Below are 22,438 nucleotides of genomic sequence, written 5' to 3'. Positions count from 1 at the left end.
GGAAAGGTGCAGTAACATATGTCAGAGCCACGTGACGGGTGCTCAGAAAGGATATGCAACATTACAGCAACGACACCTCTCTGAAAGCAACCACGTGCACAGGAAGAAGCGAGCGATTGGTGGAAAAGGTTAGGAGCAACGACCTCTGTGGACCTGAGGGCTTTGCTTTCATTTCTCCCTGTGTGTGTATTTTCTAAGTTTTCTACAATGAACATGTATCCCTCAATACTTTTCTGTTAGAGTGACCTAACACAACTGCAAACGCTATTTCTAAATATGTACCAATGACACCGTGTTACTCACGGAGCAAAATTCCAGCACCCACATGGCCCTCAAGGCCTTGTGTCCCCCAACCAGATTCTTGGGTGGAGATAACGAGTCTCCGGCTCTCTGATGCAGAGAGAACTGAGTCCCTGCGGGGTGGTCGGGAGAATCAGGTCAAACAGGCTGAGACCAACGCAAATCCATTCTCAGCTCCCCGACTGACGGCCTGAAATCAGTCGCCGTCGGCTTGTGGGAACTTGGGGAGGGCAGTGCTGGCCGCAGAGGAAGGGTGTGTGCAGTCAGGCTGCCCCCCAGCGAGGAGCCCCACGGAGCCCCACAGGGCACAGCCCCATGTGTGTCCAGGGGGACCTGGCGCCGCCTCTCCTGTCTGGGATGGGGCTGAACGCGGCCACGGCAAAGGACCACAGGGAGGCAGTGGCACACCGAGAGAGAGGGGAAGACTTTCATAAAGGTCAGAAATGCTTTCCTCTGGTCTGTCCGCAACCAGCCGGGCTGACTCTGTGCGAGTCTGCTCAGCCCACTGCATGGGTGATGCCTGGTCTGCGGGCTCCCTGCTGCGGGCTCAGGTGAGACAGCAGGGCTTCAGCTGGCAACAGCTTGTGTCCACCATCCGCCCCGGCCCCAGCAGGACCCCAGCAGGACCCCAGCAGGACCTACCTGACCTTCTCCTCCGCGAGCTGCTCCAGGGTGGAGTGCAGGTCGTCCGTCTCCTTCAGGTTCCTCTGCTCAGCTTTCTCCAGGTCTTGCCTAGCCTTATCTCGCTCCCTGGCCATCTGCTCCACCTGCTCCCTGCAGGAAGGAGGGCGGGGTCAATGGGGACACTGCTCTGGGCCTAGCGAGCCGGTCTGAAGGAACAAACTCAGCTGGCCTAAGAGTGCTGAGCCGTGGCCAGCCCTGAGCTCTGATCCACCTCCCGTGCATGCGTGCCAAGTCGCTGCAGTCATGTCCGACTCTGCGCAATCCTATGGACTGGAGCCCTCCAGGCTCCTCTGTCCATGGGATTCTCCAGGCAAGAATACTAGAGTGGGCTGTCATGCCCTCCTCCAGGGGATCTTCCTGACACAGGGATTGAACTCGCATTTCTCACACCTCATGCATTGGCAAGCGGGTTGCACTAGCATTGGCAAGTGGCTTCTTTACTGCTAGCGCCACCTGGGAAGCCTGACCCTCCTCCTACCAGGATGGTTTCTGCAGTTATTGAGTCTGTTTTACAGAAGTACATACAGCAAGAGGCCAACTGGCTTGCAATGGGGTTTCTCGCAGGTTTCTGAACCAAGAGGGTCGAGCCTGGGGCGTGAAGTGTTCACCCCTCCAGACGGCCTTAGAAGATGTGGGAAATTATCCATGCTCCCTCTTGCCTGCAGCTGGGCCTCAGGCCCCAGGGATCCCCAGCACGTAACCTGGGACTGGACGCATGAAGGGGAGAAGGCAGACCACCCATTATCCTGCCTGGTCACAGCCTTGCCACCTGTAGCCAGGCGCCTAAGTGCCAGGGAGTTGCCCAGAGCAGAGGAGACGCTTGTCTCTCTCCGATCACCACACGCCCTGCCCAATGCTCAGGGCACCAGCTATCTTGATGCCTGTTTCCCTCACTAGAGAAGCAACAAACTTGTGTCCCTTCGTCATCCTCCAAAGCAGTCTTCCTCTGGGCCCATCTGCAGAGTTGGCTGACGTCAGAGGTCTCACCTGTCGGTACCTAACGAGATGCAAAGTCTTGAGGATGGAGATTGGAATTACTGCCAACCTTTTCTGTAGTTTCAGAGCATCAATAAAAACACAATAACAATCTCTATGCCAACCGGCTCAGTAGACGGATGGCCTGAATATCCAGCTCAACTGGAGCCAAACCCTGTTAAAACGGAGCGCATTCTTGGCCTAATTGCCATGCCGTGCTTTGTGACCGTGCTGGAAGCACCCTTTCTCCTCCTGCAGGCTGCCCACGCCCTGGGCGAGGCGGCCAGCCTGGCCAGCGGCACCCTATGCCCCCCGCCCCCAGCGGGGCCCTTACTGGCAGAAGCTCAGCTCCTGGCGGTAGCAGGCCAAGGCTGCCTGCTGGGTGGCCCCGCCCACCATCATGAGCTCCTTCTCCAGGGCCCAGGTCAGCTCCAAAAGGTTCACCTTCTTGTCCACACTGAAGTCAAGGCTCTGAAAACAGCAAGGCCCATCGGGCAGGTAGGATGAGCGGGTCTTCAGACATTTGCTGGCTCCCTCAGGCCCAGACTTCACTGGCCCAGTCCCTTCCTTTTCTGTCTGCAAAGCCTCCACCTCTTGAGTGGAGCCTCTCCCCTGCTCCCGTCCCTCTGGGGTCCCTCTCCCCAGGTCCCTGTCCACACTGATGTCCCCCTCCCACTGTCAACATACGGCTCCTCCCCTCACTGTCCCTGCCTCGGAGGTGGGCATGACCCAGGCTGGACAGAGTCCCCCTTCCTGGGCAAAGGGACAGACACAGAAGGGGGCATATGCAAGCAGAGGACTTTGGGGATTGATAGGGACGCTGGAGAAGGGCTTTTTCTCTGCCAAATCAAGCGTTGTCCAGGCCACGGGGTCTTGGGGAGCCGCACGAGGGTGCTAGACCTGAAGCCAAGACCCAAAGGCCAGCAGAGTCCTGACAACCCCCAGAGCCGGGACCCCCAAGCCTAAGCATCCTCCTTCTTCCCCCGCTGATCACAAAGACCCCTGATGGCCTCTTGCTCAAGCCAGTTTGAGTGGAGTTTGCACCATTTCAGACACACAGAATCCTTAATATATCTCTAAACAGCACGAACAGACATAGGAACAGTGCGAGTTCTGTTGGGGGAAACATGATCAATAGAGCCATGAGCCACAACCACGCATTTCCGAGCGTCACGGCCACTCCCTCTTGGGGTTGGGCAAGGTAACATGAAAAGAAGAGAAACATCGTGCTTTCTATATTTTACCACCATAAGGAAAAGAGTAAGCTGGGGATGCCCATGCACCTGCCGGCTGCCTAGTGATAACACTGGTGCCCTGGCTTGCTCTCTCAGTGTTTGGTGCTTGTGACTACAAGTTGCAGACACACGGGTGGGGCAGGCACATGGCAGGGCCCACGGGGAAGCCCTTGTGTGACCCGGGAGACGGGGACTCGAATCTCCATGCCTCTCCCGGGCCCCGAGGGCTTCTGGGAGAAAAATGGCAGGACGCTAAAGCATGCGGAGTGACCCGGAAGCGGCCGCCAGGCCATGCTGAGAGCACGCTGCCCAGCAATGAAATCACGCTGGGAGCAGAGGACAAAGAGGTGTGGGCAGCAGCTTCCAGATTAGAAAAACCGCGCGACACGTGTGGGCGCCGCCTGCTGGTGTCCACGCCCGCGTCCTGCAGGCACTAAGGTGCCTTCCTGTCCTCCAGGACCGAGGATCGGCTCGGAGGCCGACACACGCTGCGGGCTGAGTCTGAGTTACTGAAACCTACCCTCAAAAGGATTTGTTCCAGGCTGTGGGCTTTCTCTGCTGTTTACTTATTATGTTTTTAAGTTAAGATGTCCTACACATTGATATCATAAAATAAAGCAAACTGAGGGTGACGGGTCTTCCCTCCACGGGGCCTGTGTCTGCGAGGTGCTCTGTCCAGCCTCCCTCATGGGCAGCGGCTCCCGCTAATCTCCCTGCCCAGACGCCTCTGCTGGGGCAGTCTTGTTACCGTCCACACCTGCAAGACCTCCCTGCCATTGTGAACGCCCTCCTGAGCCCACAAGGAGATGATCTGCTCCGGGAAGGCGAAGCCGCTGCCATCATCCACACTGCAGAAGAGGCGGGGGCCCGAGCACACGGACACGAGGGACGACGTGGTGGTCTGGCCGACACTCTCCTACGGGACCTGCACGCGGGGACCAGTGCCATCAGGACCGTGGCCTCCTCACGCACCTCCCGTGACCTCACCACCTGTGCTCGGTAGTGCGGCCTCCCCAACTCCTGCTGCAGGGAACAGGGTGCCCGGAGGACATGTGGGGACTGCAGGCTCCGCGAAGACAACCCGAGCCCAGGTTCAGGGCCGTCTGCCTGAGGGGCTCCAGCACCTGCGGGGCGCCCGGGGTAACCTTTCTCTGAAAGAGCAACGGCTTCCCGCCTGTCCTCCGAGAGGGAGAGCCTGGGAAGGCACACGCCAGCCGAGGGAAACCCAGTCTGTGCAGAGAAAGCCAGGATGGGCTTCAGAAGAGGCGGGGCGGCCCGAGCGGAGGGCAAATGACCTCAGCATTCAGGGCTGGTGACAAGGGCAGAAAAACCCCTCAGCTGGAAAGCTGACGGGCGAGGCTGAGGTGCGGCCAGGAGGCTGTGCTTCCCACCCCAGGGAGGGCCCCTGGGACATGCATTTGCTGTTGGGACCAGAACAAGGAGGAGCAGTGGCCCCCTCCTCTCTGCTGTCCCCAGACCACCAGACCCAGGGGCTCCCCTGATGGAGCAGGAGAACCTCGGTCTGCTGTGCGAGGCCTCACACCCGCAGCCCGGCCACACCGGTGTCCACACGCACACAGAACATGGCCCCGTGGGCACGTCAGCGCTTCCTGGGCAGCGACGAAGGGCCGAGGCCCCTGGGAGGAACCCTCCTCCGCGGGCTCTGGGCACCGTGCGGTCCCTGCCCTCAGGTGGCTGGGCACTGTCCTCAATTCCCTGACTCCTTCCCTGTCTCAGTAGCTTCAGGGGTAGAAACCTGATTTTTGGACGAGCCCAGCCCAGCAGAGAACAAGGTCACTGTTCCTGCACTGCCGCCCACAAACTACGGGATCAGCCACGTTGCCAAAGAGGTGGCGGCGAGACTCCCCAGGACAACCGTGCCCTGCGGTGGGAGGAGCCCTGACCACCCCGAGACAGAGATGAACCAAACGCACCGACCAACAGCACAGTGTAAATGAAGTCCGCTTGACTCCAACTGGCCTCGTGCAGGATGAGAAATGGGAAGAACACAGCTCCAGGAGAGCCTGGAGGGGAATCCCGGGGAAGGCGCAGCCCTAACAGTGACTGTGCCCCCCAGGGAAGAGGGACCGGGTGCTCCTGGTGGAACGATTGTGCCCCAGGGAATCCATGGAAGACCCCTGTGAGGTGCGTCCACTTTACAGATGAGGACACTGAGGCTCAGATAAGGCGAGCAGCTCACCAGTGGCGCTCAGCCAGGCAGAAGCGGTGTCAGGTGAGGTCACTCCGAACACCTCCCGCCACCCACTCTGGGGACCAGGCAGAGAGCACAGGCCTTCAGGAGAGTGACGGCAGTCACCCTGGGCTTCAAGAGTTAATCGGTCCCACCGTACCTGGTCCGCTGGGTTTGACAAGCGGGGCCAGTTCCAGCGGTCGAGGGGACCCATGATTGAACAGGCCAAGCTGGAACTCCTGCAGACTCACTCTACCATCCCCATCTTGGTCCAGCTTGTTGAACAGGTCTTCAATTTCCTAAAGAAAAGCGCCTCAGGCATCTGCTCAGAGGCTGCTTCCAAGAAGCCTTGACCGCCCCGCCCAGGCCCGGCCCCCACCCCACCAAGCAGGGGGCTTGCTATCGCAGCACCGGCTTCCTGGCTGTGGCTTGTGAAATCCACACGCCTGGTCAGTTTCCACCCGGCTGTGAATGGTCTCCTGAGCATCCCGCATCTCCCAAACACCCACCCCGAGTCTGCTGTGACAGAGTATGCTGGACAGTGGGACATGTATTCGTGGGACACGTGTGTACGGAATCCCAGCGGTTCGGGGTCAGCAAGGCAGGGCCCATCCCATCACACTGCCCCCTCCTCTCCTGGGCCCTGAAGGAGGGAAGGGCTGAACACAGCTGCCGGGGTCAGAGCCAGATGCTATGGGCACCCCCCTTGGGCTGGGCGGTAGGCCTAGGGAGACCAGAGAGGGGAGAGAGCTCCAGGCAGAGGAGGGTCCTGAGTGAAGGTGGCCCGAGTCGGACCATCAGCACTAGCCCTGGGAGTCAGCACAGGATTTTAGGCCGGACAGTGACGACTGAATCTGTGTCTTACGGTGAAGGGGATTTCCAGGCCTGGCACCAACCACAAAGACTCAGCCCTTTGGGGCAGTCCGTCCCATCCCCTCTCACCTCCTTCGCCAGGCCCTGGAGCCCAGTGCTCTGGCAGATCAGGGCCAGCTCCTCCTGGGTGAGGTGGCCGCTGCTGCCCACACCCAGCTCTTCCCAGAGGCCCCGGACCCAGCTCTCGGGGGTGTCAAAGGAGTGGCTGCAGGACTTCCGGGGGCTCCCGAAGACCTCAGAACCCCAGGTTGGCAGCTGGCCTAAAGCAGGGGAAACACACCAAGGTGGTACTTTACTCTGAAATCAGATGGACTGAAAGATGGCCAGAGGGACATGTGTGAGAGTCAAGCTTCCGACGGTGGCTACACGGGGCTCACCATGCATTCTGCCAACTTAATTCTATGCAAAAGTTCACAATACAAGGGGGACTCTGCTGCACGAGGGGAAGGCATGTCTGAAGGGAGCCTCCAGAAGCTGCAGCACTAGGAGCATACCTGCAAGCTTCGTGCTTAGAAGCAAAAGGCCCGGCTTGAAAAATTAATGTCTAGAAGGTCTTCAAACCTGCCCAAAGCGCAGAGAACGTCTCGCAGAGGCCAATGACCTGTCCCTTGGGCAGCCTCTCGCCCTGGCTTCATCTGCCCCTGTGTGTGCTTGCCCACTTCTTTTCTGTTTCTGTGCTATTTATTTGGCTGCTCTGGGGCTTGGTCGCTCGCTGCATGTGAGATCTTTTTAGTTGTGGCATGCAAAAGCTTAGTTACAGCATGGGGGCTCTAGTTCTCAGACAAGGGATGGAACCCGGAACCCTGCAATGGGAGTGCGGAGTCCTAGACAATAAATCACCACAGAAGTCCCCGGCCCAAGTATTTGAAGGCAAATCCCAGCTGCCGTGTTCTCACCCCTGAGTGTTTGGTATGCACTCCTGACCCCAGTGCGACGATGGCCCTACAATCCAACAACGACGTCCCAGTTCTGTCCAAAGTCTCCTGACGGCTGATTTCTTCAACTCAGCATCAATGCAGATTCCTCCCTGTGCGTGTGGCTACTCCCCCAGAGTCGCTGGGTCAGCTCCCGTCCGCCCCCCAGTCCCCGCCCTCCTGCCCTTCCATCCCTAACATCTCCTGGAAACTGGAACTGAGCACCAAAGGCTAGTTTGGATGCAGGTTGAGTGTCATCTTTTTTCTTTTTTTCCCAGCAAAAACGACTCAAGGTGGGCTGTTTTCCATACCGCCTCACATCAGGAGCCACAGGGGTCTTTGAGATGCAGACTCAGCAGCGAGTCCGGGTGACAGACGGCCAGGTTAGCCAGGTGGCTTACTGAGGTTTCTGAAGCTTTGCCAGAGAAACACCCTTTGGGAGAGTGTTTGGGCACCTTAGGGTGCCCACAAAGAGCTCTCCTTAGATAAGCAAGGCTTCAAAGCAGGGCTCCCTCCACGCCCAGACTGCACCACCCTGCCCGACGCAGGACGAGGGTCACCTGCACCTGACCAGACTCCGGCTCACGCGGTCAGTGGTCTGGAGCTCTCCAGAGAGGAGTCATCTTGGCATTTACTGTGATAACCCAACCAATAATCAGAAAGTCCTTTCCTGAGTAAAGCCAGACCTCCATGCTCATGAACGATGCTGTACATCGGGTTGAGGAAAACACAAGCAAAGGGCCATTTCCAACACCCCTTCCAGCTTAAAACATCTGAAAGTTCTATGGAAAAATGGAAAAACAGGGACTTCTCCGATGGTCCCATAGTTAAGAATCCACCTTGCAATGCAGGGGACTCGGGTTCGATCTTTGGCTGGGGAACTCAGATCCCACGTGCCATGGAGCAACTAAGCCTGTGCCCTGCAACTAGACAGAAACCTGCGCACTGCAATCAAAGATCCCAAATGACGTGTGAAGATCCTGCATGCTACAACTGAGACCTGACACAGCCAAATACATACATTTTAAATTAAAAATAAATAAATAAATAAAAGCAGGAACCAGACAAAGGGAAAAGCAATTCTGACAGCAGGGTGTGTGTGTTCTCAGGGCTGGCAGAGAAGGTAAATAAGTCCTGAGAGGTCTGACGTTAGTGTCTGTGCCTGAGTGTCAGTTCTAACCCGGATGGAAAGAAGAACCCAAGCAGTCTCTGGGCAGAGAGCCCAAAATCACTCAGTGAATAACCTCCCCGGAGCCCTTCCTCTCGTCCCCTAGATTGACTCTGAGTCCAGGGAATCTGGGAAGTGATTTTTGGACACAAAGAGGTCCATCTGCTTCATCCAGTAGCACAGACACTTGGCTCATTCGCCTGACGTCCCCACGCTCAGCGCTGAGCCAACAACAGCCTCGGCCCCTAAGGGCCACAGTCTGGACGATGCTCAGCACCAGTGCAGACCTCTCGCTCAGGAGCAGCTCTCGGTGGCGTCTGGTCTCCCGCTGGAGCCATGGTCCTGCACATTCTGCCCTGTGACACACGCTGGTGAGAGGCGTCCTTAAGGAACCCGCACACCCACATGCTGATGCACCCAGCTTGGCTAAGCACACCTGTGACTGCCTTCCGGGTGCTCCGCCAGGTTCCCAGGACCAGAGCCACGTCTCGCCCTCCACTTGGGGCACATGCAGGGCCTCTGCTGAGTGGGGAGGCTGCTGGCCCAGGCCTGGCACATTAGGAAGGAGTCCCCTGGCCCATGCCTGCCGGTCGGGAGGATGACTGTGACCCTAGCCAACTAGCTGCTTTCTTAGCCAGCGGCACCTGCCCAAGGGTCTGACCTCAAGAATCTCAGAGCTGGGACCACCCAGGAGAAGGGCACCCCAGAGAGACCACCCACACTGGGCACCTCCCAGGAAATTCTCTTTCGCTGGCAGCCTGCTGCCTGCCGGCCCAGCACTGACCAAAGGGGGCATTCACCACAAGGCCAGGCTTTACCTTGGGCTTCAAACAATTCATTCTGAGGCTCCTTCGTGCTGTCGGCTTCTTCATCAGACTTGAGACTCTGGAAAAACAGAAAGAGAAGGACGTCAGCCACGATTAAACTGCAGTGGGTGGATCTGCCCCATGGATGTCCTTTCTGACACCAGAGCCTGAAGGCTTCCGCAGTGGACAGCTCAAGGAGTCTCAGAGGGGGCCCCGGAGGCATCATCACGAGCCCGCCAGGTTGTGCAGGGTGAGCCTTGGTCCAAGTGCTGGATGTGGCTGACCGTGGCTGTGGCACACCTGCCCTTTCCGCTCTCAGCCGACTAACCTTCCCCTCCTCCTGCAGGGCCAGGGGAGGGTGGTGGTGAACAGGGGATGCTCCGAGGCCCCCGTTTCTGAAGGCGGATGCTCTGTGGCCAGAGCTGCCCTGAAGACATAGACCCAGAGACCCCTTAAAGCCAAATGTAGGTCCCCGAATAGCCCCTCTGCCAGCGATGAGATGCCCTCTCCCATCTTCCTGTGTCATATCACGTGAGCAGTGACTGGGGAGGTGCCGAGGGGGCCTCCAACCACCTCCATGTGTTCTAGGGACGCCGAGCGGCAGAGCTGGCTCCTTGCACTGGGTCTGGCCGGCTGCTCCGGGAGACCTGGGGCTCCACCTGCAGCGCCACAGGGCTCAGGCTGGCTCCGACGGCCGTACCACTTAGAGCCGCTCATGTACTTTGGGGGCACCGCCCAGGAGGCAACTGGAAAGAAAATGGGAGGCGTGGGGGGCTCTTTAAAACAGACTCTTGGTCCACTTATGCTTACAAAGATGCAGATTGGGGGGTGTGATGTGGCTCTCGGGGACAGACAAGGAAAATGCCAGAAGAACACAGGGAACGGACAACGAGGGGCTGGGGCTGAGACAGCTAGGCTGGGAGACAGAACTTTCCATCCTAAGTTCTCGCTGTTGTTTCAGTGTTTCCAAGCAAAATGTGCTTTTGTTATGTGATAGAAAACTAATTTTAAAAAATAGCTTTTTACACAAAGAAATAACCTTCCAATAATCCAAGTGCTCTAGAGAAAAGAAGGTCATTTCCCACCCTCCCGACCCCACCCCACCTGGACAGGACACAGAGGCAAGGACCTCATCACAGTCAGGGAGGCTCAGACTCCGCATGAGTCTAAAGTCAGGGGCAGAGGCAGGTGTGGACTTCAGCTAGCGATTCATGAGGCTCCCTTAAGCCCTAATACACCCCTGCACTTCCTGCTTCCCTCCTTACCTGCCCACATCTGTAGAGCAATGGGGACTCCCCAAGCAGAGAAGAAATGACGCTGGCTCTGCAGGAATCTGCCTGGCCAGAGAGACTGGGGAGTGGGGGTGCGGCCGGGACTGTGACCAGGAGAGAACACGGGTTCAACGGGAAGGTCCCAGAAGGGGCCAGTTGGAGAGAAAGGCATAGGGTCCCAGGAAGCAAGGCCGGGCCAGGAAAACAGACCGTTTCACACAGGTGGGTCATGCTCCCAGGGAATGAGTACCACCTCCCTTCTCTCCTCTTCACCAGAAACTGGCCCGCCGCCCCTGACCTTGGGAGCATCAGAGGAGGAGGCTGGGTCCAACCGGGCCTCCAGGAGAAACAGGGATGCTGGCAATGCAGAGAACCTGAGGACGAGGGAGGAGTCTGGGGAGGAAGATGCCGAGTTCCCGGTGACAGAGGGCATCTAGGGCAGGCTGACCATGTTCCTGGACCCTGTGAGGTTATCATGGGCAGGGTCTGGCCCTGTAAACTCTCCCCATGTGGGAACTCCCGGGGCTGCTGGAGAGGAGGGGGGCGTTCCCACTGACAGGGAGGAAACGGGAGGCTTGAGCACCCCATGCAGGGAGCAGGGGCCTGCACGCAGGCTCCGCACCTGCTCTGGTTTCTGTCTACACACGGGCTGAGGCTGGTTGCTGAGAGGGGAGCAGTGGGAAGAGAAAGGCCATGTCAGCTGGGAGTGGGCAGCGGGGACACACTCGGGAAACCAGGTGCGCCTGACAGCATGCAGACCCCTGCCTGGGGCTCAGTCACTCGCCGCTCATCGGAGGTCGTGAGCCAGCACCACATCTGCGCCCTTGGCCTGACTGGGCTCCTGCGCCTCAAATCCTGAGATTCCCCCGGCCCGCAACTGGAGGCCCACCTGCCCTTGATGTGGTCCCCACTTTCTTCATTGTATCGGCTTCTCAGCACTTTCCTCAGAGCAACGAGACGCCCAGAAATCACACGCACTAGGACCGGTTCATATTGTTCTCCGAAAGTGTCACCTCCTCCCTCCACCAGGAGGAAATGCGTCTCCAGAAAAAGTGTCCATGCGGCAAATCAGGCCAGGAGGAGTCAGTGTCTCACCACCCACAGAGCACAGAGCTGTGGCCTCTCCCTGGAAAGCTCCGGGGGGGTCACGGCCAGTCCCCACCCGCTGCCCAGATGGCCGGCAGACCTCAAGGTCAGCCGCGCCCTGTGCCTCCTGTGTGTGCGTACTTATTCATACGAACAGAATGCCAAACTCTACAAGCTAAAAATATGTCGGTTTAGGATCTCCCTGGTGGTCCTGTGGTTAGGACTCTGTGCTGCCAGTGCTGGGGGCAAAGGTTCAATCCCCAGTCAGGGAACTAATATCTCAGCATGCTGAGAGGCATGGCCAAAAGATGAAACAAGAAAAAAAACAAACAAACAAAAATAGTTTGGTTATATGTTCTGTGATGGCCTTCACTGAAAGAGCAGAACTACTGAAACGCAGAATGTTCTTCAAAACCCCAGGCATTTGGCCCCAGGGTGCCATGCACTTTCCTGGAGCATCAAAGCACGTATTTTCAATCATGTGGCGTGAGTTGTTGGGAAGGACCAGCAGGCAGAGTAGAAAGCCGGAGACAGGGATGCCGTGGACTGCCCGGGGAAGCAGGGCCTTCTGGGCTCTCACAACAGGGGCCGCCTCTGTGCACCGGCCCTGGCCGAGCCACTTCAGACAGGCCTATGACTGACCACCAATTGCCTAGGTAATTGAGGAAAGCTCTGAAAATTGAAAGAAGAGGAAAACAATACAAAACAAACCCGGGGTTGGAACAGAAAACCACCAGTCACAAAGAGGACACAAGTTGCCGACTCTCAGGAGTTCCAGCACAGAAAAGGGAGCGATGACACGGGCATGGGCTTCCTCAGGCGCCTTCATGCCCAGGGTCACACGATCACACCCCAAGTCGGGAAAGGCAAGTGGCCTTCTTCCCACCTCATGGAAGAGAAACGCCTTGAAGACCCTGGAGAGCATCACAAGGCGTTGGCAGTGAAACCACCTCCTGGGAAAAGCAGGAGGCTCCAGCTCGTGCCTCGCCTCTGCTGCTTGCTGATAGGAAATGAACAAGTGTCTGCCAGGTGCCACTGCTCTGTGATGAAACGGGGGTGTAGACCAGGTCCATTTCCTTTGCTGTGCTGTCTGCAGCACTCCAAACCCACCTACCTGGATGCTCCTCTCTATCTCTGACTGATGGCTTGTAATTAGTCCCCAGCACATTTCTGCAGGGGAGCGAGGCTTCTTGTCAAAACCACCTGGGTTCCAGCGAGTAGAAAATTACAACATCTAAGAGGAAAGAATACAGGGATTGTGTCTTGGGGAAAATGGGATGGTTTTGAGTGAGTCTTCGTGTTGGAAAGGGTGTTGAGAAGGGAAAAGCCATCTGTGCAAATTACTTTGGTCACCCTCTTTAAGAAGACCTGCTTGATGGTTCATCTAGTGGTTAAGAATCTGCCTATGACACAGGTTCCATCCCTGGTCCAGGAATATTCCACACGCTGCCGGGCAACGAAGCCTGTGTACCCCAACCTCTGAGCCTGTGCTCTAGAGCCTGAAAGTTGCAGCGTCTGAAGCCCACGCATCCCAGAGCCAGTGCTGCACAGCCAGAGAAGCCCCCACAATGAGAAGCCTGCACACCACAACCAGAGTGGCCCCCACTTGCCGCAGCCAGAGAAGGCTCATGTGCGGCAGCAGAGACCTGGCACATCCCAAAGTAAGTACGTAAATAATAAGAGTAAAGAAGATAATAAGTCTTAAAGAAAGATTTGAGACCACTGAAAGATCCTTAGAGATTCCAAGGAGACAAAAAATGATTATGAAATAAATGCTTAACCACTGCTTGTTATACTCAACATATTTTAAAATTAATTTTTATTAGAGTAGAATTGCTTTGCAATCTTGCTTTAGTTTCTGCTGTACAGCAAAGTGGATCAGTTATATGTATACATATATCCCCTCTTTTTTCAATTTCTTTTCCTACTTAAGTCACCACAGAGCATTGGATGGAGTTTGCTGAGCTATACAGTACGTTCTCATTAGATATCTCTTTTATACATCAGTAGTGTACATGTGTCAATCCTCAACATTTTTATTTTAGACAAGGTGGCTGATGGTATTGTGTACATTATTTATATCCCTCCCCCGCCCCCCCGACTTTGGATCTACTTCTATTACCTGTTAAGAAACTGATGTTAAAATTTCCATCTGCTTTCTAGCTTTGGTTCCTTCAGTTTTTGCTTTGTTTGTTTGGAGGCTCTGTTGTTAGGCATGTGGATATTTATGACATGGCTTCCTGCTGAATTATCACTATGAGAAGTCTATTCTATCTCTAGAAGTCTAGAGACTTCTTCAATATTCTTATGTTTAAAGTATGCATGAGATGGGTTCTAGCCAGTTACTTTTAAAAAAATTGCAGCTTTACTTAAGAAAATGACAGTTTTATTGAGATCCAATTCACATCCCATCAGTTCACCCATTTAATCTGTATAATTCAGTGGCTTTTAGTATATTCACAGGGTTGTGCAACCATGGCCACAACAACTTTCAGAACATTTTCATCATCTCCAAAGAATCCAACATTAGCAATCATTCCCCATTTCATTTGGACACCCCACCCCCATTAGCCCAAGGTAACTACTAATTTATTTTCTGTCTCTATAGATTTGCCTCTTCTAGACATTTCATATACATGAAATCATACTATATGTGGTTTTCCTGACTGGCTTCTTTCACTTGGTATAATGTTCTCAAGGGTCCTAAGTATTATAGCATGTCTCAGTATTTTATCCAACCATTTTTTCTGTTTTCTTCAAAAAAATTAATAGACTTTATTTTTTAGAGCACTTTAAGGTTTGCATTAAAATTGAATAGACAATGCAGAGAGTTCCCACATATTGGGTTAGCCAACAAGTTCGTTCATGTTTTTCTGTAGTATCTTGTGAAAAAACCCAAACAAATTTTTTAGCCAACCCGATACTTCTCCCACCCCATAGCTTCCACCACCACCATCCCTCACCACTGTGGTTATAGTTGACAACTCTACATTGATACCATGATCACCCACAGTCCAGAGTTTACACTACGGCTCACTCCCTGTTTTACCCTTTATGGGTTTGAGAAATGTATCATAACATGTTTGCACCTTTACAGTATCATGCAGAGAAGTTTCATTTCCTTAAATCCCCTGTGCTCTGTCTGTTCACCCATGCCCTGTCCCCATCCCCAGCAACCACTGATTTTTTCTATTGTCTCAACAGTGTTACTTTTTCCAGAATATCATATATTTGGGGTTATATACTATGTGGCCTTTTTAGATTGTCTTATTTCACTTAGTAATGTGCATTTAAAGTTCTTCCAAGTCTTTTCATGTTTGCCAGCTCATTTTTAAAAAGTGGTGGATAATATTCTGTTGTATGGATGTACTCCAATTTATCTCTTTTTTGGCCATGCTGTGTGGCATACTGGATCCCAGCCAGGGAGTGAACCCATGTCCCATGCATCGGGAGCATGGGGTCTGAAACACTGTACTGCCAGAGAAGTCCCTCTATTCATTTAACGGAGGATATTTAGGTTACTAACAAGTTTTGGCAATTATGAATTGAGCTGCTCTAAAAATTTGTGTGCAGGTGTTTTTGTGGACTTAACTTTTCATAATTTATTTGGAATTAATACTCTGCCACTTCACATGTGATATAGAAATCCTGCAAATGTGACCCCCATCTCACCCATTTTGATAGTATAGATGTTATACATATTGCATCTACATATCTCACAAATTTGACAAGACAGTGTTTTTTTTTTTAACTTTAGTTGTATTTTTTCCCAGTTTACAACTTTTTTCTCTCATTTTAATCAGATATTTGGTGTTTTGGATTCTGTTTATTCCTTGCTAAAAATATAAGTTTCCATCTGGCATAATTTCTCTTCAACTAAAGCATTTCTTTTAGCGTTTCTTTTAGCACAGGGCTACTGGCATTTCTCTCAGTTTGTTTTTTTTAATTGAAAGTGCATTTGGGGACTTCCCTGGTGGTTCAGAGTCTGAAGCTCTGTGCTCCCAATGCAGGGGGCCTGGGTTCCATCCCTGGTCAGGGAACTACATCTCACATGTCATAGCTAAGAGTTCGCAAGCTGCTAAGAAGACAAGATCCCTTGACGGATATTTTTGGTGTACAGAATTATAGTTGGACAGAGTTTTCTTTCTGTTGTTGTTTTTAAGCATGTTAAAGATGAAGTTACACCGTCCTCTGGAGCCAATTATTTCTGAGAAGTCAACAATCATTTTGAATTGTTGTGTCCTTATATGTGATATGTTGTTTTTCTTTGGATGTTTTCAAGATTTTCTCCTTATGTTGCTTTTCATCAGTTTGGCTCTAATGTACCTGGGTGTAGTTTTATTTACTTTTACGCTGAATGGGGTTTTACTGAGTTTCTTGAATCTGTACATTTTTGTTTTTCACCAAATTTGGGATAATCTTTGCCGTTTGTTCTTCAGTCCGTTTTTCTGCCTAATTCCCTCTTCTCCTCCTAGGACGTATGCTAGACTTTTGAAAATTATCTTTTTAATCCCTAAGGCAAATCTTTAAATAGTTTCCTTTTCTCTGTTCTTAAGATTGGATGATTTCTATTCATCTGTCTTCAAGTTCTCTGACTTTTTCCCTCTATCATATACATTCTGCTATTAAGACCCTTATTTGAATTTTAAAATTTCAGATATTATGGGTTTTTTTAGTTCTCAAATTTCCATTTGGCTGTTTTATTGTTTCTGTTTTTCTGCTGAGGTTTTCTATATGTTCATTCATTAGGAGAATCTTTTCTTTCACATTCTTGAGTATAATTTTGCTGGCAAAGGATTTTAAGGCAGCTAATTCCAACATCTCACTCATTTTGAGGTTAATCTCTGGTTTTGATTCCTCTTACTCTTTCCTGGTTCTTCATTTTTGTGAGTGATTTTGAACTACGTCCTGGGCATTGTGAAGGTGTATCATGGAGAAGGAAGTTTCTGTTATATTCCTCTGAAGAGTGTTCATTTGTGTTTGTTTGAGTAGGCAGTGCTATTGGATTCATACTGAAAACTCTGCCTCTGGGCAGCAGCTCAAATCTCATTTCAGTTCTTTTATTCTTTTTTTTTTTTTAAAGTACTTATTTATTTGGCTGTGTTGGTCTTAGTTGTGGCATGCAGGATCTTTCACTGTGGCACACACGCTAAGTTGCCCCATGGCATGTGGGATCTAGTTCCCCGACCAGGGATCGAACCCAAGTCCCCTGCATCGGAAGGATGACTCTTAACTCCTGGACCACCAAGGAAGTCCATTGGTTCTTTTATTCGTGGCTGAGCTGCTTGGAGGCTGCTCCACACACGCATAGTCGGGTTGTCTGGTGAATTAGGTAGCATTTGCAGAATTTGGGGCTTTCTGTCTTTCCTTCTTTTTTTCAGGATTCCTCACTCATTTTTCAGTTGCTGTGGTTGCCCCAAACTCGGCAAGCTATCAAAACTGTTTTTTACTATCAAAGTTTCAGCTGCTCCACCTGGTGTGTGAGTGAACTGGAACAAATTGGCCTTCTTGGGAACCAAACAACATTTGTATTCATCTCAGCCTGTGATTTTGACTTAGGATGTTGTGAGCAAGCTGAACTATTAATATTTGCAAGGCTGTAATAGCTTATGAAAGAATTAATTATAGAAATAAAAGCTGTACTAACTACCGTTAGCTTGGTGGATATGTTTAGCGTAGAATAGGCACCAATGACAAGAACATTAGGTTTTGACGTGAAACATCCAGCCCTTCTCCACTGAGGCACACACGGTCGGGGTGCACAGCCTGTGTTTTTCTTTCAAAGATCGAGGTCTTATCCTGGCTTTCCTCATGACTCATGTTTTCGTGTGAACCCAGCTGGATTTACTTCAGGCCAGTTTGCACCGCCACTGAATCAGAGGCAAATATCTTTGCCATGGGATGATTCTTTTTTTCAAAGTTGTCTCTAACTTGACTTCCCTGGTGGTACAGTGGATGAGAATCTGCCTGCCATTGCAGGGGACACAAGTTTGATTCCTGGTCTGGGAGGATCCCACATGCCGAGGGGCAACTAAGACTGCAAGCTGTAGCTACTGAAACCCGTGAATCTAGAGCCTGTGCTCTGCAACAGGAGAAACCCTGCAATGAAGAGTAGCCCCTGATTGTCATAAAAAGCCCCTGATTGCCATGCTGCATGTGGCATCGAAAACCCAGCACAGCTATCGATTAGTTATATATAAAGTGTCTCTCATTGTAAAGGCAATGAGAAAGTACCTTCCCTGTTGTTGCCCACAGGCCACCAGTTAGGGACACAGATGCTCAGAGCAGTCAGGACACCTGTGGCCCGTCAGTGCACGGGATCCCTTTAAAATGCCATTCCTCAAGCCTCAGATCATGCACGTCTTTTCCCAAAGTACTTCTGAGGCCAGTTTCTGGCGTAGGGATTTCCCAGGTGGTCTAGTGGTTAAGACTGAGCTTCCGATGCAGGGGGCCCAGGTTCGATCCCTGGTCAGGGAACTAGATCCAACATGCCGCAACTAAAGATCCTGAGCACCGCAATGAAGACTGATGATCCCACGTGCCGCAACTAAGACCCAGCACAGCCAAATGAATAATTTAATAATAATAATAATTAAAAAAAAGACATTCTATCATAAATCAAGGATGGGAGATAACATCCGACAGCAGGAAGGCACGGCAGGTGCCCGAGGCCCGCATCCCCCCATGCAAAAGTGGGGAGCTGAGTCAGTGTGGGGCTGCCCTGTTTCAGGGGGCTCTTGTCAGAGGTGAAGGTGCTCATTCGCTGGGTCCCCAGGCTAACAGTGCCCCAGGGGGGCCCTTCCCAAACCTGCCGTCGAAGCTGTGAGGATCGACCAGAGAACTGGTTTGAATTCCTCTGTGCCTCCTTCCTTTTCCCAGGACCTGCTTGTGCCCTGTTCATCTCTCCTGGGCGTAGATATTTCCAGGGAGGCCTCTTCCAGTCTTCTGAGGGGGCTTTGCAGGCTCGGCTGAGTAGACTCCAACACAAAGGCCGTAGCCGGGCGTGGAGGCCTCCTGATTCCCACAGAAGACCGTGGGCAGGCTCTCTTGGGTTGTGCCAACCCAGCTGGAATAAAACCTCTGGCTCCATTCAGTGTTTGATTAGTAGGGTAGAGGAGCAGTCGGCCTTACAAACCCAGAGGATTAGACGTTACATTTTGCATATTACATATTCTTCTGGTAGACTTTTTACTTAAGTGGGAGAGGGAGAAAAGAAAAGGCTTAAGGGCAGTAGCTTTGTACATTCACTTTTCTGTGTCTGTTGGGCAGTCCCTTTTCTTTCTTTCTTCTTTTTAGACTCTTTTCTTTTGAGTAAATGTGATATGTTCCAAAGTGTTTGGAAAAGAGAGACCAGTGCCCTCTGTTACATTATGCCGGATTGTTTATGAATATATGTTCTTTTTCACTGTTCTATCAGCTTTGATTCCATTTCTGATCCACATCATTTTCATCTTTGGCTACGTGTTTGTGGATGGTCACGTGTACGGTGAGCTGGGCTAGAGTCTTATAAATGCTGTTGTTTGTGTCCTGAGACTGTCCTGGCTTTCAACATTTTCCATGTAGGCACATTTTTAAAAACATTTCAGCGCATTTAGGACACTGTGAAGTTGGTTGGAAAGAATGACACAAATGTAGTTGACCAGGCGACTCTGGAGCTCTGACGTGTCAGGGCATTTCCCTATTGCTGTTTAAGACAGGTCTGCTTGGCCACCGTGCACTGTGCTCCAGTACCTCTGGTTATGTAATTGGTTTGCTGCTAATGGTGCATAGTGTACTTCTGCCAACATTTGCGTGGATGTCAAAGAACAATTCATGTTGCCCAGAAAAAGAGAGGGAGAGAGAAAGGGAGACTGAGCAGATGTTGACCGAGACTCCGTGCAAAGGCCAGAGGGAGACAGGAGACAGTGTTCCAGGGTTCTAGGTGTAACAAGTGTGGTCCCTGAGGCCTGTGCCTCTGAGACCTCATTCCCTGGATTCCTGCTCAGTGATGAATGGAGCCCTAAGATGTTGTGATGGACCTGAGAGAACCAGGATGTCAGAAGATGAAGGTGCCTTGGGCCGTGAGGTTTGGCCTCCTTGTTTGATGTCTCAGGAAGCCCAGGCTCCAAGAGCTGAAGCACTTTAACTGAGGCCTCACAGCTGCTTCACGACCAGGCCTACTAGCTGGGTCATCCCAAGAGTGGCAGCAGAACTCCTAAGGACCTTGTGCTTTGGACTTGAAAGGTCCTCTGTCCGATAAACTGTGGATGTCTCCGTCGTTGTATCTGGGGTCTTTCTTTGGTCCCACAGCTGAGCTACAGGGCTTGTTGACCTCCAGGTGCAGCCCAGCAGGTGGCCCTGGTCCAGTGTGACTGTGTCCTTGTAAGAAAAGGAGATTAGGATCCAGACACATACACAGAGGGATGCCCACGTGAGGACACAGCAGGAAGGACAGACATCCCAGAATAAACCAGCTCTGCCAGCACCTTGATCCTGGACCTCTAGCCTCCAGGACTGTGAGAAAATACATTTCTGTTGTTTTAAGTCACCCAATGTATAGTACCTTGTTGTTGTTGTTTTTTGTTGTTGTTGTTCGGCATTTATCTTCTGACTTTATTCTTTTGTTCATAGAAATTTTGACTTTTAAGCAAACTCCCCAAACTTCCCACTCTTTTAAGGATGATGCAGAAGCTGTATTTCCTTCTAGGTGTTTCGTAGATTACTTTTTTTTTTTTTTGGTTAAAATTTCTGATTCTTCTGGAATTTGCTGAAAAGGATGAGATGGTTTTTTTTTTTTTTTATGAGTAGTCAATTTTTTGGATAGCGTTTTCTTCCTGTTTTTTTTGGTCAGCGCTGAGTTTTCATTGCTGCTAGTGGGCTTTCTCTAGTTGTGGTGAGTGGGGGCTATGCTCTCTAGTTTCAGTGCTCAGGTTTCTCGCTGTGGTACCTTCTCTTGTTGCGGATTATGGGCTCTAGGGCATGCAGGCTCAGCAGTTGTGATGCATGGGCTTAGTTGCCCCGTGACATGTGGAATCTTCCTAGATGAGGAACCGAACCCATGTCCCCTGCAAGGAAGTCTCTTCTTCCGTCAGGTTTATGAGATTGAGGTTGTTATGTAGCTCATTCCTTTCCATGGCTTTACAGTTTCCCAGAATATGCCTCAAATTACTTATTTTTACTTTTGTTTGTTTGTTTTTGGCCACATGCCTTGCAGGACCCTAGTTCCTCAACCAGGGATTGAACCCATGGCCCCTGCAGTGGAAGTGCAGAGTCCTAACCACTGGACTACCAGGGAAGTCTCCACTTATATTTTTACTATTGATGGGTGTTTGGATTGCTTCTAGTTTAGGGTACAATGAATAATGTTGCTTAAGAAAGCATGTCTTTTGGTGCACAAATGTATGGTTTCTATTGAGTTGGAACCTCGGTGTTGAGTTGCCATGTTGTAGGGTGGGTATGTGTTTCGCTTTGGAAGATAAAACTGAGCAGGTTTTTAGAGCTGTTGAGCCAGTTATACCCCTACTAACAAGTTCTGAACATTCCAGTTGCTCCACGTCCTATCAAAACTTGATATGATCAGTCTTCACATTTTAGCCAGTGATGTGGTGTGCTAACAAAGCGTTCCCACTGTCCCCCAGAGTCCCACTTTGAAGCATTTTCCAATGACAGTGGTGTAAATAGTCCTCCCAGAGCAGATTTTAACCTACTAACTTGATGCCATTGAGACAGCGAATGGAGCTGTGAATAGTCCGCATGAGCAGCTGCAGCTGCCTGGGTTTAACCTCATTGGTACATCTTGAAAACCATCAAAGTCTAAGACAGGAGAAGAAGACAGAGGGGAACCCATGGGGGCTGCTCCTTGATCACTGAGCTGTGTACACCGTGCATACAGTTATGAGCATCGGCAGGGAGTACCTTAAGGAAGCACCACACACTTGGAATGGCAGGAGATGTTCCCTTCCCAGCCTGCCTTTGCGCCTGTCTGCTCCATCCACGTTCTTCAGCCAACTGAGGAAATCTGCCTCTGTGCTTAAGTGTACAATATCAGGTCCTCATGTGTGAAATGGGGTGATTGAATGGCACTCTTTGGGACCACCCTTTTCTGACTCTGATATTCTGTAACATTATTCTCAGATTGAGGGTCACAGGCAAAGCAGCTTATCCTTGGGAAATCTGGATTGAATAACAAGGTTACAGAAATCACTCATAAAACAGCCAATAAGAGTCCAAGTGAGGAAGACAGCAAGGGTGGACTGTGACTGCCAGACCTGCTCGGTGTTGAAAATTCAAGTTTATACTTATTGAGATAATGAGCTGTTACTTACTACATTGGTTTAATGTCCATCTGCTATAACAAATGTAGCTAGATGACAGATTTCTTTAAAAATTCATTGTGTCCCTGCTGGGGATACACACTGAGGAAACCAGAACTGAAAGAGACACAGGTACCCCAGTGTTCGTTGCAGCGCCGTTTACAATAGCTCGGACATGGAAGTAACCTACATGAATGGACAGGGAAGTCGTGATACATACACACAATGGAATATTACTTAACTATAAAAAGGAGCACATTAGAGTCAGTTCTAATGAGGCAGATGAAACTGGAGTCCATTATACAAAGGGAAGTAAGTCAGAGAAACAGCAATACAGTATACTAATGCACATATATGGAATTTAGAAAGACGGTAATGACGATCCTATATGCAAGGCAGCAAAAGAGACACAGATTAAACAACAGACTTTTGAACTATGTGGAGAAAGGTGAGGGTGGGATGATTTGAGAGAACAGCAATGAAACATGTGCGTTACCGTATGTAAAATAGATGACCAGATAAGTTTGCTGCATGAAGCAGGGCACTCAAAGCCAGTGCTCTGGGACAACCTAGAGGGATGGGATGGGGAGGGAGGTGGGATTGGGGTTCAGGATGGGAGGACACATATGCACCCATGGCTGAT

At 51.3% G+C, this 22,438-nt stretch overlaps 1 protein-coding gene across 1 annotated transcript in view; it reads right to left on the bottom strand.

Moving 5' to 3' along the window:
- LOC148778673 (ninein-like protein) overlaps positions 1 to 22,438 on the bottom strand; it is a 41,773-nt gene that overhangs the window by 4,423 nt on the left and 14,912 nt on the right. The window contains 7 exon segments of the mRNA XM_088829327.1: positions 943 to 1,074; positions 2,294 to 2,430; positions 3,952 to 4,157; positions 5,546 to 5,684; positions 6,328 to 6,518; positions 9,159 to 9,225; positions 9,720 to 9,892. Coding sequence (XP_088685453.1) covers positions 943 to 1,074; positions 2,294 to 2,430; positions 3,952 to 4,157; positions 5,546 to 5,684; positions 6,328 to 6,518; positions 9,159 to 9,225; positions 9,720 to 9,892 — 1,045 coding nt within the window.

Source organism: Moschus berezovskii, chromosome 1 (assembly GCF_049115385.1).
Source record: "Moschus berezovskii isolate FMDL1 chromosome 1, NW_MosBer_1.0, whole genome shotgun sequence".
Lineage (NCBI taxonomy): Eukaryota > Metazoa > Chordata > Mammalia > Artiodactyla > Moschidae > Moschus > Moschus berezovskii.
This window is presented reverse-complemented; position numbering and strand designations above follow the sequence as displayed.